This window comes from Silurus meridionalis, chromosome 23 (genome assembly GCF_014805685.1).
Source record: "Silurus meridionalis isolate SWU-2019-XX chromosome 23, ASM1480568v1, whole genome shotgun sequence".
In the NCBI taxonomy this organism is placed as follows: Eukaryota; Metazoa; Chordata; class Actinopteri; order Siluriformes; family Siluridae; genus Silurus; species Silurus meridionalis.
In genome coordinates this window covers 9624678-9641722 of record NC_060906.1, presented here as the reverse complement: position 1 = coordinate 9641722, position 17045 = coordinate 9624678, and the positions used below count along the sequence as shown (strand labels likewise).

Here is a 17045-nt window from a genome sequence, read left to right as displayed (position 1 = left end):
TAATTGGGAAAAAAACACATACGGCTTGAAACGTCAGGTGTCTCAATACTTTTGTTTATTTTAAAGATAGAATGCTTTTAACAGAAAAAGGCCATTATGTACCAAAAAGATACAGCACAAAGAACATTTTAATGCTTTCAAAGTTCAATAGCATTATTAATAACAGATCTGTTAATACAAGTTTATCATGAATGGGAGAGAAAATGTGTGTTTACACCAATCAGGTAGCTTTATGGCCACCATCAGGCTTAACATTTATAGCATTGTGAAATTATAACATTATAATATTGTGTTGGTCCCTATTTGCTGCCTAAACAGTTCTAACCAGTCAAACATTAACAGCATGAACTTTATTAGCAGTTTGAGCTACAGGAGTTTGTCTGTTGGATGCGTCTTCTAGACGTCACAATTTGACCCTCGCAATCAAATAGCGTCAAATTATATATATATATATATATATATATATATATATATATATATATATATATATATATATATATAAAACTATTAAGCTCAAAATATTCTTAACAACCAATCAGCAGCCAGAAATAATCAATACTACAAATATTGTAGCTCTTCCTCTACACTATCAATCCTAATTCCATTTACGAGCTTGTTATCAGCTTCATGATTAAAGAAATCCCAAAAGATATTTGTGATACATTATGTTACATTTGTAAACATTTGAATCATTATTAAGAATTTAGCTTTGTGTGCAAGACAACTATCTATAAGCCAATTTCTCTGTTTAATCAAACACTTTTACAACAAAAGTAAATAGCATTACAGGAGCTTTGCATTTGGAATAGAAGTAAAGTTCGATTTTAACCCCTATATTAATCCCTGAACCTGCTTTTCTTCTGGTTTTATCGTAGGGAGGCACACAACTTATACGGCATGGGGACCTTTGTAAACCCGAGCTGACTCTCCAAACTAGGCTCTTCTCCAGGTGGAGGTTGAAATGTAAATTTCTGCAGGAGGCAGGTGAAGAGAAGGAACAGTTCAACTCGAGCCAGGTATTCACCAGGACACATTCTCTTCCCTACAATGCACAAAAGCCTTTTTTTAATTTCAACAATAAATGGGTGCCTCAAAGTTTTATAAAGTGTATATAATATGTATTTGCAGTACTAAGAAAAGTTAGATAACCATTTCATTTCACAGTACCTGTTGAGAACGGAATAAATGCATCTCTTCTGCGGAAATGGCCCTCAGAGTCCAGGAAATGCTCTGGATTGAAGGTGTCCGGTGTTTCCCACTCGGTTTGATCATGCAGCACAGAAGAGAGGTTGGCGATTACTATGGTTCCCTAAAATCATTAACAAATTCCTTAAAAACATAATGATAAAATCAAGGATTTGGGGCTATTTATTAAATAGATAGTATTATATATAATATAGTATAATCAGTTAATTAAATCAATGAAACATTTTTCTCCATATATTAGATAAAAAAATCTTTGAGTCAGGTAATGGTGGGAAAGGTGGAAGTGCAGACAAGTGCAAATAAACAGGAGAATGCGACGCAAGAAACAAAAAACTAAACAAGACTAAAGCCGTGAGCCAATAGCATGACAAAGTGACAAATGCAGCAAGGAACAGAGGAGAACTCAACAAAAGCTTGACAATCACAAACACCGAAACTCAAACATGAATAAGAGTGAAAAGGAACAGGTGTGCATTCCTCCTTACCTTTTGGATCAAATATCCCCCCAAAGTAGTGTCCTTTGTAGCCACCCTGGCCATATTCAGTGGGACAATATCACCTTTCCTTTGCACTTCATGAAGGACTGCATTAGTGTATGGCATGCTGGCTTTGTCTGCCATCGTAGGGAAACGTGTCTGTCCAATCACACTTTCGATCTCCTCCTGGACTTTCTCTGATTATATGAAAAGGCAGCTTTATGGCTAATTTATTTTGTAAAAACAGGTTTAATACACATTATATTGCACGAAAGAGTTGTAAACACTTGTTCATCACGCCCATATGTGGCATCCCTCACAGTTGTCTGTATACTAATTCCTTTCACCCCAAGCCTCCTCATACAAACCTGATGTCACTAAAGCTCTCAGGATTGAACTATCACTAATCCCCCACAACCACACTCCAAATTCTACGGGAAAGCCTTTCCAGAAGAGTGGAGGTGGGGCTTAGTCTGTGATATTTTCAAAATGCACTCATGCACATATGGGTATGATGTTCAGGTGTCCAAATACTTTGGGACATATAGTGTAGCAGGCAGAAACGCATACCCTGTATCAGTGGATAATTGATCATGTAAAGCAGAGCCCAGCGTAGTGTGTTAGTTGTCGTCTCGGTTCCTCCCTCGAACAGGTCCACCATACACCATTCCAAGTTGCCAGTGTTGAACCGGGCCTCCTTATCATTGCTTCTCTGAAGATGAAAAAGGTGCATGAGCTGTTCATTAAGTACAACACATAAATATATAAAGGCCAATGATTAAATAAAAATGCATATTAAACTGAAAATTCAGTACAAAAATAATAAAGGAACATGCATATATATATGCTTTTAGAAAGGCCACATATGTGGCCTTTCTAAAAGCATGAGCATGAACATGCATTTGTTTTCACTTTTATTGTTATAGTGTCCTCCACTCTTCTTCAAAGATTTTCAATTACATTTTGGAGCATGGTTGTGAGAACTTTGTGTTTGTTCAGCTACAAGAGCATTACTAAGAAAAGGTGCTGATGGTTGGTGAGGTGGTCTGAGGTTCAGTTAGGTCCAGTTCATCCCAAAGGTGTTCATTGGGGTTGAGGTCAGGGCTCTGTGCAGGTCACTCAAGTTTTTCCAGCCCAACCATAAAACACAATGTTTTTTCTGGTTTGTGCACAGGAGCATTGTCATGCTGGTACTGGATTGGACTGAAATGCGACAGCATACTAAAACATTATATACAATTGTGTTTTTCTAACTTTGTTCCAACATTTTGGCAATGAAACACAGACTTTGGCCACACATTGTGTATTTACTGTATGTTGTCCTCTGGACTATTTGTAATAACCCAATACTAAATGAAATATTTTCTAATTATTAAACTAATATTCTTTATGCATTGTGACTACCTTCTCAATTTCGGTTAGGTAGGAGTGGATGTAATCTCGAGGCTCATTCGGGTCCCAGTCCTGTTTGTGTTTTTCAGTCTTCTCTCCCAGAAATGCTGCCAGTCGGCGATAGTTTGCTATTATAGTGTGATGAGGCCCTGGCAGGATTTTCATTATGCTTGGAAATGCATCGTACAGCTGAAAACAGAAAAACACAGTATGTTGCTTTATAATAATATCCATGAGCGTGTACTGCTTATTGCTAATGAATGTTGGGATTTGTTCAGTGTATTAAACTCTAAATATTATTTAACACATTCATTAGCCCAGCTAGGAGAGGTTGAATGTTTGTTTAGAAGCATTTAAAACTAAATCCTGTACCTCATTCCACACAGAGCCTGTAAGATGCACCGACTCTGCACTCATGCGTAGAAGTTTCTGGAACTGGAAGTCATCATACTCGTAGCGATGCCCATATACCAGGGTACCAATCACATTGGCTACTGCATTATTGATCTTGGTCAGAGGGTCGAATGGACATCCTGCAGTGCAGAAACATTTTTTTTTTATGTGATGAGGAAACAACAACAAAAGGCTGTGTAAAGTGGTGTAAAGTATTTGAGTGAATGTACTTTGTTACTGTACTTAGATAATTTTTGGCTACTTTCTCGTTTTACTGAGTTATTCTGTTAATGAAAAATAACTTTTGATTAATAAATTTTATTTGCCCATTAAATACTATTGGTTCTTTTAATTTGTGACATGATACAGTAATTTTATTTGTTAATTCAAGATTTTTAAAACTCTTTAGAACCCTTTTTAAAAGATTGCTTTACTACTTTGTCTTTTTTTCCTCAACTTGTTTCATCTTTCTTTTATTCTGGCATGTTGAAGAGGCTGTTGTGTTGATCTTAGATAATGCAGTGTTAGGGGGTAGAATGGAGTTTGAATATTAGGAAATAAAACCTGTCTTGGTGTTGAAGACTAGTGCATTGTTGAGCCTATGTTCAGTGTGAGTAAATACTCAATTACTGTTGAAATCAGATACTGTAAGACTTTTACTCAAGTCATATTGGAATTGGTCAGTTACACACATCCTTTACTTAAGTAGAAGTACAGATACTCATGTTTTAAAATACTCGAGTAAAAGTTGAAGTACTGATTATACTTTTTTTACTCAAGTGAAAGTAAAGAAGTTTTGGCTCTGACATGTACTTAAGTAAAAAGTAGTTATTACTTCTACCTGTTTTAGCTGTTAACTGGACCTCACATCATATAAGATAGATAGATAGATAGATAGATAGATAGATAGATAGATAGATAGATAGATGATAGATAGATAGATAGATAGATAGATAGATAGATAGATAGATAGATAGATAGATAGATAGATAGATAGATAGATAGATAGATAGATAATTGGATGGATGGATGGATGGATGGATGAGATAGCCTAGTGGGTTAATGTCAGGGTCCCCACAAGGATGAGTTTGAGAGTTTGATTACTGGTCGAGCTGGTTGCTGTGTTGGTAAATAAAACTTCTGGACCTTGTCCCCTCTGAAAACATTTTAAATTCTGTCCTTTCTGTGTTGGATTAATTTTTTGATTTCCTGGTCTTTAATGAAAGATAACCACCAAAAAAAAAAAAAAAAAAAAAAGCACTTTTGTGGTAGCTCAGTGGGTTAAGGCTTGTGCCTGAACATGGTCCTTAATATAGTCCACGCTGGTGATAAGGTTTCAAAGCCAGTCCTACATGCCTTCTTTCTTACTGCGCTGGCATGAAACAAAGTATGAACCCTCCAAAAAAGCACACATGCTTTTCAGCAGTGGTTGCTCAGTGGTTTAAGGCTTGTGCCTCATCTAAACATGCTTCCCAGTCTGATCTCTTCCATGGTTCAGTGGGTTAAGGCTGGTGCCTCACTGAAGTCCTAGACTTACACTCGACACACACTCATTACTCATCTCAGCCCATTCCACCATCATTTATTTATTATTTATACTCTACCTTACTACACTGTTTACATGCTGTTTTTTGCACATCTTGACTGCTGCTGTTTTTTGCACTACATTGTGTCTTTTTATATTCAGTCCCGGGTACAGTTTTTACAGTTCTGCTCATACAGTACTGTATATTCAGAGTATACAGTAGGTTTACTAGTTGGCGCTATCTCAGGTTTTGTGTCTTGTCTTGTGTTGTCTTGTGTTTTCTGTCTGCACTGTCTGTCTGTATTGTTTTTTGTCTGCACTGTTCTCACTAGGTTGCACTCGATGCACTTTATGTAGCTTGTTGTTGTTAGTGTTAGTGTTAGTGTAGCTCCAGGGTTCCGGAGGAACGTTGTCTCGTTTTTACTGTGTACTGTGTACCACTGTGTATAGTAGAAATGACAATAAGAGCCTGTTGACTTCACTTGACTTGATATTGAGGATCAGTGTTTGAATCCTGCTTTCTGCCTGCTAGTTGCGATGTAGGTTATGTTCCTGCTTCCCAAATCTTTCTTTAGCTTTATAGTCTTGTGTTGATGGTTTAAAGGTAGATAGACCTGCTCTAAACAACCTTCCTGGCCTGTCTTCCCTGATGGTTCAGTGGGTTAAATCAGGTGTCTTGCTTTTGGTGGGGTTCAGGGTTCGAATCCTGCTTTCTGCCTGCCAGTCACGATCAGGATTCACATCTTTCTTTAGCGATATATTTTTGTTTTTAATAGGTTGAAAAGAAAGATAGACCTGCGCTAAACAAGCTTTCTAACCAGTCCTCACAGATGGTTCAATGGGTTAAGGTTGGTATCTTGCTGGTGGTGGGGATCATGGTTTGAATCCTGCTTTCTTATTAAACTTTTTCTTATTGACTTTTGATTAATGAATTTAATTTGCCCAATAATACTAATGGTTCTTTTACTTTGCGACATGATACAGTAATTGTATTTGTTAATTGGAGATTTTTCTCTTTAGAACACTTTTTAAAAGATTGCTTTACTACTTTGTCTTTTTTTTCCCAAATTGTTTCATCTTTCTTTTAATCTGGCATGTTGAAGAGGCTGTTGTGTTGATCTTAGTTAATGCAGTGTTAGGGGGTAGAATGGAGTTTGAATATTAGGAAATAAAACCTGTCTTGGTGTTGAAGACTAGTGCATTGTTGAGCCTATGTTTAGTGTGAGTAAATACTCAATTACTGTTGAAATCAGATACTGTAAGACTTTTACTCAAGTCATATTGGAATTGTCAAGTTGAACTTTTAATGATGTGAGTGAGTTATCTACAGTATACTTTTACTCAAGTATGACTTTCAGGTACTCTTTATACTTCTGAAGCGATACAATCCGACCTATCGAATTGTATAAGATGTAAAACAAGAAGTCTTGTTATTTTAAAATAGGTGTACTGCTCTAAACAAGCTTCCTAGCCTGTCCTCACTGATGGTTCAATGGGTTAACATTGGTATCTTGCTAGTGGTGGGAATCATGGTTTGAATCCTGTTTTTTCCTGCTAGTTACAATGTAGGTTCAACTTGTGCTACTTACATCTGTATTCGCTTCCTACATCTTTCTTTAGCGTTAAATTCTTGTGTTGATGGTTTGAAAAGAAAGATAGACTTGCTCTAATCAAGCTTCCCATCCTGTTTTTTTCTGATGGCTTAGTGGGTTAAGGCTGGTACTTTGCTAATGTTGGTGGTCAGGATTCAAACCTGGCTTTCTGTCTGCTAGTTAAATTCCTGATTCCTACATTTTCATATTCTTGTTTTGATGGGTCAAAAAGAAAGATAGACCTGCTCTAAACAAGCTTCCCTGCTTGTCCTTCCTGATGGTTCAGTGGGTTAATGCTGGTGCCTTGCTAATGGTGTGAATCAGGGTTCGAATCCTGTTTTGTCCCTGCTAGTCACGATATGGGTTTGCTTCCTAAGTCTGTCTTTAGCATTATATTCTTGTGTTGATGGTTTGAAGGAAAAGATAGACCTGCTCTAAACAATTGTTGCAGCCGGTCCTTCCCGATGGTTCAGTGGGTTAAGGTATTTTGCTGTTGGTGTGGTTCAGGGTTCGAATCCTGCTTTCTGTGTTTCTGTCTGGTCTGAATTTCTTGCTTTGAAGCATGAAACGAAGGATAAACCCCCAAAAAAAAGAAAGTGTGTTGTGGGACTTGATGGCTTTGTGATAAAAGCCTTGCCTCTGAGCTCAGAGGTTGCTGGTTCGAATCTGGCCTGTCCCCACACTGGGTAAGTTGGGTGGAAAGTAGTGTGTGGTGAGCAATGGAGTGGGTGACTGTGAACAAAAGTTGTGAAGACCTGCTGCTTCACAGCCTCAGAAAAAGTAAGGGTGATAGGTTTTTGGCAGAATTTTTTCCTATATATGTAAAACTAAGTCGATACTTTTTTGGACGTTTTTGCTTCATAACCACCTGTTTTCAGCATCTCAGACGCTGGGGGGGCAGATGCCCGGATATTGCCCCCCTGCTTCAGGATACGCCCTCCGAATCCACATCCAACCTTCCACGCAGCCATTCCTGACACCTTCCACACTTTTAACTTTGAGCCCTGGCCGGGGTTTGAACCAGCAACCTCTCAACCCAGAGGTAAAGCTCTTCCAATTGAGCCACAGGATCTCCTGCAAGAACCTAATTTTTAGGACCTTTTTTGGTTCTTTTTTAAAACCTTTTAAACAATTTAAAGGAAAGCTAAGGGTAGGAATCGAACCGGGTGAGTCAGATAGCAGCGACCACTTCACTGACCATTACGCCAACACAGGAGAGGCAAACAAGCCTTTGCTTATTGGACTCTTGGCTTTTCTATAGTTAGGAGACCAGTGTTTTCTCTTAGATCATGATGGTAGAGGGTCAAAACTTCTCCTCCCTGTACATTCTCTCAGTAACCGGAAGTCTATGAGAAGTGACTCAGGTACAAGAACCACATCTTCAACACCTGCACCACTGATATAGCATTTACCAGCAACCAATTTTAATGACCTTTCATTGTTGTTTTTAAAAACTTCTTATAATGTTAAATATGAAACTAAAGGTAAGAATCGAACCAGGGAAGTCTTTCATCATAGATCACTAATGGCATTACTTCAAAACTCAAAACTTTGTTAGACATGTATATAATCAGGAAAGACAGAGACAAAGACAAAGAGACACAGACACAGTTTTAGAAAGAGTGAGAAACAAATAGAGAGACAGCAAGAGAGAGACATATACAGTGAGACAGAGACATTTACTAAAAGAGACACAAAGACAATTAGATAGAGAAAATAGAGAGACAAAGAAAGCGAGATATAGCCACTTCCTGTTGGAAGTGTTTATCCTGAGCGACTCTTAATGATCTCATTTACTAAATGAGCAGTAGTGAGTTAAGGGCTTGCTCAGGTGCCCAAAACTTAAATATGTCCCCTTCGGTGGCTGTCAAAACCTCCGCTTTCCCTGAAGCCCCCTGCTTCAACAATGCACACAATGCTCATTATTCACTCATCCCCAGCTCCTATATGAACCCCTCATTCAGCCAAACTCCTTGTCGGTTATTGTTGGTATGTGAAGGTGTTTGGTGCATGGTTGTCTGTGTTTTCCCTGTCACACGTATTCCTATGCGTCTCTTCCTTCCGGAATCCACGCGCTCTCCCCGGGTAACCTTTTTCCTCCCGTGCGTTCACCCATGGACCTCGCCCCTCCAGGGCGTACCACGGATATCTCTCTCTCGTTTGTCGGGATTCTATGGACTGCCGTGTGTGTGTGTGTGTGTGTGTGTGTGTGTGTGTTTTGTGTTAAACTCTCCGTGTTTTCGTTAAACCAAAGCGAACTGTGCTCCGGCTTTGGCTCCGCTCATAACGCTGCATAGCAATTATATACAGTATTTTTTATGTACCTGTATTATTTAGTATTAATACTGCTAAAAACAAAAAAATGTTAAAAAATGGGTATCGGATTAATTGGTTTTCCATTATTTCTTATGGGATAATTACATTCCCTCTTCGACCTTTTCGCATTTCGACCGGTTTTAAGGAATGGATTAAAGTCGATAAGCGGGGTACCACTGTACATACACTGGCGATCAAAATTAGAGAACAATTTATAAACAATTGAACAATTCTAAAATAATGTCATCTTCACTGCTCAACAGTTGAAGGTGTTTTTGTCCTGTCTATACCCTGCTACCAGAACACCTTTTCCACAAAATAACTAAGGCAATTTAAAAAACATTATTTTGCAGAAAACACACTGATCAATATTAGAGAACAACAATGACTGTAGCATGGATAAAGATTAAAACAAAATTTTCTGAAGGTTACAACAGTCAGCAATTAGTAGGAAGTGTATAGGCCTCTGCTCTGAATGACTTCAGCACATCTGCAGCCACAGGACAGCACACGTCTCTCACACTGCTCTGGTGTGATTTTGGTCCACTTTTCTTTCAGTCTCCTCCACAGTTCGGTGACTGTAGTGGGTTTCTTGGCCATAACTTTGTCGCCAAGGATTTTCCAGAGGTTCTCTATTGAGGCCATGTCATTATTTCAATGTTTTCAGTTTCAAGGAACTGCTTTACCCGTTTTGCTGTGTGACATGGAGCGTTATCCTGCATGAACACTAAGGGCTGATTGGGTGATGAACGCAGGGATGGAACCATATGTTGAAGAAGGTTCTGATAAACATTTGCATTCACTCTGCCATGTAGCTGTATGAGAGGCCCCAAACCATGACAACCTGCTGCCGGAGGCTTTCAGTCACTTAAGAAAGGCCCACCATCGTGCAGAGTCAGTGAAACTGGAAGTTAGACTGACAGTTAAATAGGGGTTGACAGATAATCAAGGAAATTAGCACCAGGTGCCAGATTAACACCAATAACTGGGGGGTATCTGAAAGTGTTCTGGTGTTCTAGTGTTCTGGTAGGATGGTATAGACAGGACAAAAACTCCCTCAACTGTTGAGCAGTAAAGATGACATTATTTCAGAATTGTTCTCTAATTTTGATCGCCATTGTACATACATACACATATATTTATTATATGTACATACATACACATATATTTATTCAAAACGAATTAAAAATGTTGTTACCTAATGAATGTGTTCAGGCTGAAGATCCACATATAGAACACAAGCAGAGAAAAGATGATGATGATCAGGAATGTGTCTGTTCTCAGTCATGTTTACATCACTGACTCTCTGTCTCATCCACATTAACCCTAAACTTCTTACTGCCTTCTGCCTGCTGATTCTTAGCTACATAAACTAGTCTACATCTGTGGTGAGGGAGAGTCAGGACTTTATACACCAGTGGATTGAAAAAGACAGGCAATGACAGGAAATCGGTTGTTCGGCTGAAATTGGCACGCAGGGGGAAAAAAAAATAAACAATTTCACCAAATCAGTGGATTAAAACTAAAGTAACGAACCAGTTTTGAAAATGTAAGAAGTAAAAAGTACAGATATTTGTGTAAAAATGTAATGAGTAAAAGTAAAAAGTTAAATTAAAAAAAATAAATAGTGGAGTAAAGTACTGATACCCAAAAAATCTACTTAAGTACAGTAACAAAGTATTTGTACTCCGTTACTTCACACCTCTGTCTGTGTTTTCCCTGTCACACGTATTCCTATGCGTCTCTTCCTTCCGGAATCCACGCGCTCTCCCCGGGTAACCTTTTTCCTCCCGTGCGTTCACCCATGGACCTCGCCCCTCCAGGGCGTACCACGGATATCTCTCTCTCGTTTGTCGGGATTCTATGGACTGCCGTGTGTGTGTGTGTGTGTGTGTGTGTGTGTGTTTTGTGTTAAACTCTCCGTGTTTTCGTTAAACCAAAGCGAACTGTGCTCCGGCTTTGGCTCCGCTCATAACGCTGCATAGCAATTATATACAGTATTTTTTATGTACCTGTATTATTTAGTATTAATACTGCTAAAAACAAAAAAATGTTAAAAAATGGGTATCGGATTAATTGGTTTTCCATTATTTCTTATGGGATAATTACATTCCCTCTTGACCTTTTCGCATTTCGACCGGTTTTAAGGAACGGATTAAAGTCGATAAGCGGGGTACCACTGTACATACACTGGCGATCAAAATTAGAGAACAATTTATAAACAATTGAACAATTCTAAAATAATGTCATCTTCACTGCTCAACAGTTGAAGGTGTTTTTGTCCTGTCTATACCTGCTACCAGAACACCTTTTCCACAAAATAACTAAGGCAATTTAAAAAACATTATTTTGCAGAAAACACACTGATCAATATTAGAGAACAACAATGACTGTAGCATGGATAAAGATTAAAACAAAATTTTCTGAAGGTTACAACAGTCAGCAATTAGTAGGAAGTGTATAGGCCTCTGCTCTGAATGACTTCAGCACATCTGCAGCCACAGGACAGCACACGTCTCTCACACTGCTCTGGTGTGATTTTGGTCCACTTTTCTTTCAGTCTCCTCCACAGTTCGGTGACTGTAGTGGGTTTCTTGGCCATAACTTTGTCGCCAAGGATTTTCCAGAGGTTCTCTATTGAGGCCATGTCATTATTTCAATGTTTTCAGTTTCAAGGAACTGCTTTACCCGTTTTGCTGTGTGACATGGAGCGTTATCCTGCATGAACACTAAGGGCTGATTGGGTGATGAACGCAGGGATGGAACCATATGTTGAAGAAGGTTCTGATAAACATTTGCATTCACTCTGCCATGTAGCTGTATGAGAGGCCCCAAACCATGACAACCTGCTGCCGGAGGCTTTCAGTCACTTAAGAAAGGCCCACCATCGTGCAGAGTCAGTGAAACTGGAAGTTAGACTGACAGTTAAATAGGGGTTGACAGATAATCAAGGAAATTAGCACCAGGTGCCAGATTAACACCAATAACTGGGGGGTATCTGAAAGTGTTCTGGTGTTCTAGTGTTCTGGTAGGATGGTATAGACAGGACAAAAACTCCCTCAACTGTTGAGCAGTAAAGATGACATTATTTCAGAATTGTTCTCTAATTTTGATCGCCATTGTACATACATACACATATATTTATTATATGTACATACATACACATATATTTATTCAAAACGAATTAAAAATGTTGTTACCTAATGAATGTGTTCAGGCTGAAGATCCACATATAGAACACAAGCAGAGAAAAGATGATGATGATCAGGAATGTGTCTGTTCTCAGTCATGTTTACATCACTGACTCCCTCTGTCTCATCCACATTAACCCTAAACTTCTTACTGCCTTCTGCCTGCTGATTCTTAGCTACATAAACTAGTCTACATCTGTGGTGAGTGAGAGTCAGGACTTTATACACCAGTGGATTGAAAAAGACAGGCAATGACAGGAAATCGGTTGTTCGGCTGAAATTGGCACGCAGGGGGAAAAAAAAATAAACAATTTCACCAAATCAGTGGATTAAAACTAAAGTAACGAACCAGTTTTGAAAATGTAAGAAGTAAAAAGTACAGATATTTGTGTAAAAATGTAATGAGTAAAAGTAAAAAGTTAAATTAAAAAAATAAATAGTGGAGTAAAGTACTGATACCCAAAAAATCTACTTAAGTACAGTAACAAAGTATTTGTACTCCGTTACTTCACACCTCTGACTAGCAGTAATTGTGATCTTTCAAAATGTCCTACATGACAGGTGCTGCTGAGTGTGTAGGTACAATAAGTGATGATGTATGTAAAAAAATATAATCACATTATCTTTAAAATAGATATAAATGTGGTCCCAAATGAAATGCTATTGAATGTCTACCTTGTGTGGTCTACATTTTCATTTACATTTATGGCATTTGGCTGACATCCTTATCCCGAACTATTTACAACTGAGCAGTTAAGGATTAAGAGCCTTGTTCAAGGGCCCAGCAGTAAGAGTTTGGTGGGGCTGGGATTTGACCTTGTGACTTTCTGATCCATAGTCCAATACCTTTACCACTGAGCTACCACCCCCTATGTCTACAACAACAACCAGAAGTAAATTCAAGGTTGGTGTGCAAAAGCTACCTGCTCTTCATTCAGATGTCAAAGTCAGAACAAAAGGCTCACATTCATCATTAACAGAAAGCAATAGAAAAGCTTTGCTATATGAAGGAGAATGGCTGGATTATTTCACAGTATTAATGTGATTGGGAATGTGTGTGTATGATTAGTAATAGGTGGATGATTTTTGGAAGTGATCGAAATTTTTGGAATGTTCTTGCTATTTACATTTACATTTAGCAGACGCCCTTATCCAGAGCGATTACAACCAAGCAGTTGAGCGTTAAGGATCTTGCTTAAGGCCCCCAACTGGCAACTTTGTTCTGCTGGGATTCACTTAATTGATTAAAGCACTTAACGGTCTCGCACCGCAGTATCTGAGTGAACTTTTGTACCAGTATGATCCTCCACGCCTACTTAGATCAAAATGTGAAGGCTATCTGTTGGTTCCTCAAATAAAGAAGACTACATCAGGGGGCAGATCTTTCTCTTATAAAGCCCCACAGTTATGGAACAGCCTTCCAACCAGTGTTCGGGACTCAGACACAGTCTCAGTGTTCAAGTTGAGGTTGAAAACCTATTTATTTAGTCAAGCCTTTGATCAGTAGATTTTTTTCTTAGGTAAAGGCTCAGATCTGGAGGGAACATGGATATAGAGTGTTTGGTGAACTTTGATATTTGTATGCTGTCGTCCCCTCACATTCACACGTTCACTCAGGTTTGTTGACGGTGGTGTGGTGGGTCGTCTCTTATCCCAGAGATCCCTCATGTCTGTGTTACCTTCTGGTTCTCCCTTTTAGTTATGCTGCCATAGCGAGTCTTGCCGGAGTCCAAACTGCACAGTGACATTAACTTTCGTACAATAAGGACACTTAATAATCCATATCCTTCTCCTCCTGTCACCCTCTTCTCTCTCTCTCTCTCTCTCTCTCTCTCTCTCTCTCGGTCGAGTTAAACATGCTCCTGAGGCTCCAGTGACCACTGTTCCTGCCCCTCTCCCCTCCATGGATCTTCCCACTTCATCCAGGCCTGCCTCTGGATAGTGTTGTCTTCGACTGTAGGCCACTCTGTGCAGCTTGGGATGGTTTCTCATCAACGCCTTGAGTGGTTCCATGAAATTCCGGAGTAAGAAAGGGAGCTTTGAGGATGGATTGGACTGTAGTTAATGTCAACAGTCTCCTACACTGACTCAGGAATACAGTTCGCTTCTGATCATCATCACTGTACCCCGCAACATTGTATGTCTGCTTCAAATAGACATTCGGTGCAACCCAGATGATAATAGGTTTCTTTTTGAGTCCGGTTCCTCTCAAGGTTTCTTCCTTATGCCATCTCAGGGAGTTTTTCCTTGCCACAGTTGCTCATCAGGGACAAACTTACTCACAAAGAACATATTTACTTTTAATCACCACATTATCTGTGTAAAGCTGCTTTGAGACAATGTTCATTGTTAAAAGCGCTATACAAATAAAAATAAATTGAATTGAATTGAATTGAATTGAATTCAAAAGTTCAATATCACAAGGATCATAGAAAACTCAAATTATGTTTTTGCATGTGAGGCTGGCAGTGATATGGTGACTCCCATCTAATTCTTGGATAGCTGAAGTATCCTTAAAACACTGGATACAAGTCTCTGCACACTCGTTTACACCTTGGACCAATTTACCATAACCAGTCCACAGAGGAGGTGGGAGGAAACTAGAGAACCCAGTGCAAACCTAAGAAGATTCATGAATCACATGAAATACTTCAAACAGACAGTAAACCAAGCTCAGGATTAATCCAAAGTCTAAGAGGTGTGTGGCACCATTGCTACCCGTTATACTTCCATAATATATTTGGGAAATTCTGCCTGAAAGTTCTTTAATCAGACATTTCCTTTTCCATTGCTACAGAACTCACCTTGTTCTTCTTTGAAGGCTTCACACAGGAAGTAGCATTCATGCTGGATTTTATCATGTAGAGTTTCTTGACTCTCTCCAAAGCTCTTGATGTAACTAACAGAAAACTGTTGGTGCTTTTTCCATGAGTAGCCATTGGTAAATGACAAACCTGCCCTCTCCGCCCCATGATATAAAAGAGGAGAAGGAGATTGAATTAAAAGTAAAATAAAACAGTACATTAACCATATTTGGCTTTCCTCAATGCTAACTAGTAATCTAAATACAAAAAAAGCTGAACAAGACTCAGATTCTCTTACCTCTGCCTTTGTAAATGTCATCAAATAAAGGTGAAACAAACCGAGCAAAGCTTTCTCCTTGACTTACAAGTGCTTCTTTCACCATCTTATATCCAGAAACATACACAATTTTGGTAGAGCCTCTCCTGAGACTGAAAATATTCCCATACTGTTCTGCTAACTGGGGCAAAGAAATAATGTCTTAAAATTACTTATTTTTTATGGTCCCTTTACAAATAAACATTTTACTGTGTCATGGTGTTATCTTCTAAAGTTTATATTTAACTGTAGACTTAACCTTTAAAACAAATGTTATTCAATCAGAACTGATTAAAGACTGGTTTAGTGCAGTGTATTATCTTAATCGTATCAGTGATTTATGACTTAATAATACATTAGCATGCAAATAGTTCACTTCATTTGTTTAAACACTTAGAATTACAGTACAAATAGTTATAAGATTTACCCATTCCCTATCAGACTCTCACCTTATTCATAGTTTCATAGTCACCTCCTGTAAAGACATTTCCCAGTAAAGGTAAAGGCAGTGGTCCTGGAGGAAAGTTGGGTGAATTTTTCCTCCCAATAATCCAAATGAAAAACAAGAGAGCCACAGTGAAAATCATCCATTCTTTAAAAGTGAACAGCTCGTATAAAGAATGTAAAATCATAGCTATACTGGCCTGAGGATAGATCAGTTGGTGTAACTTAGAGCTCTATGAGTTTGGGTAGTTCTTTAGTGTATCTCAAACTAACATGTCTACATCTGTGCAGAGGGTTTGAGTGCAACAAAGTTCATGTTGATATAATCTTGTGGTCTCCAAGTAACACAGAGGCCCCTGTGAGTTATTTATGTTCTGCTCCAGAGGAAACAAATTCCAGTGCTGTTTTTCCCACTGAATTCTACATTCCCTTTTAAACACAAAAGCTTTAGTTCAACCACAATTATTTAATATTTTGTTATTGATCACATCATTAAAAAGATCACATTGATAAACCCACAGGACTGTAAATATTTCTAGAGTAAGACATACGTAGAACATACAGCTTGTGTTATATAACATTCTCCTCTAAAATATAATTATTAAAATAATCTTTTATTACAATGCTGCAAAAAGCAAATTACTTTTTATACATAGATTGAGCAAAATGCAAAATGGGCGAATAGAAGAGAAATCCAAATCAAGTGTCAATATTTGGTGTCTTTATTAATTATACCAAAGTATAATTGATAAAAGTGTTAAGTAAAAGTGCTAATTGTCACACACCCACGCACATACACACACTCACACACTTACACACAGACTTCAAAGCAGACTAAGGTTTTCGAGATTTGCTGGACCCTAGATGCAGCAAATGAAAGACATATCAATCTTCCTTAACCTTTGACATCGGAAGATATCCAGCAGTGCCATCAGCAAAGAACTGCCGTAAACCAGATGGACACAGGTTCACCCATTTATTGTTGGAGACGTTTTCATGAAGTGGTGTATATGGAAGAATTGCGACCAAAAAGAAATACCACTAACAAGACTGAGTGATTAAATTATGCACAAAAACATTGTAACTGTGTTACAGGGAAATGGCAGCAGGTGCTGTAGGCAAATTTTTGGCTGTAACAGGAAGCAAGTGGTTTGTTGAAGGGCTGGAACAGAGAAGCATGGTGGAGGTTTCCTACAAGCTTGAGGCTTAATTTCTGTAAATGGATTTTTGGAGGTTTGGTCAGGATTAATGGTGTCCACAATGCTGAGAAATAGAGGCAGATACTTATCCGTCATGTAATACTACCATTGAGGAGTCTGAATGGGCTCAAATTTATTCTGCAGCAGGACAATAATGCCAAACATACAGCCAATGTTATTAAGAACTATCT

General features: G+C 38.5%; 1 protein-coding gene across 1 annotated transcript; it reads right to left on the bottom strand.

Annotated features, from left to right (window-relative positions):
* Positions 1–489: 489 nt before the first annotated feature.
* On the bottom strand, positions 490–15935 carry LOC124376963 (cytochrome P450 2J2-like). Its single transcript, XM_046836189.1, has 9 exons — positions 15661–15935; positions 15194–15353; positions 14896–15045; positions 3447–3607; positions 3087–3263; positions 2253–2394; positions 1692–1879; positions 1168–1309; positions 490–1042 (listed from the first exon to the last, which is right to left on the bottom strand). The coding sequence occupies exons 1-9, from the start codon at positions 15841–15843 to the stop codon at positions 867–869; spliced, it is 1479 nt and encodes a 492-aa protein (XP_046692145.1). The 5' UTR covers positions 15844–15935; the 3' UTR covers positions 490–866.
* Between the last annotated feature and the right edge of the window lie 1110 nt (positions 15936–17045).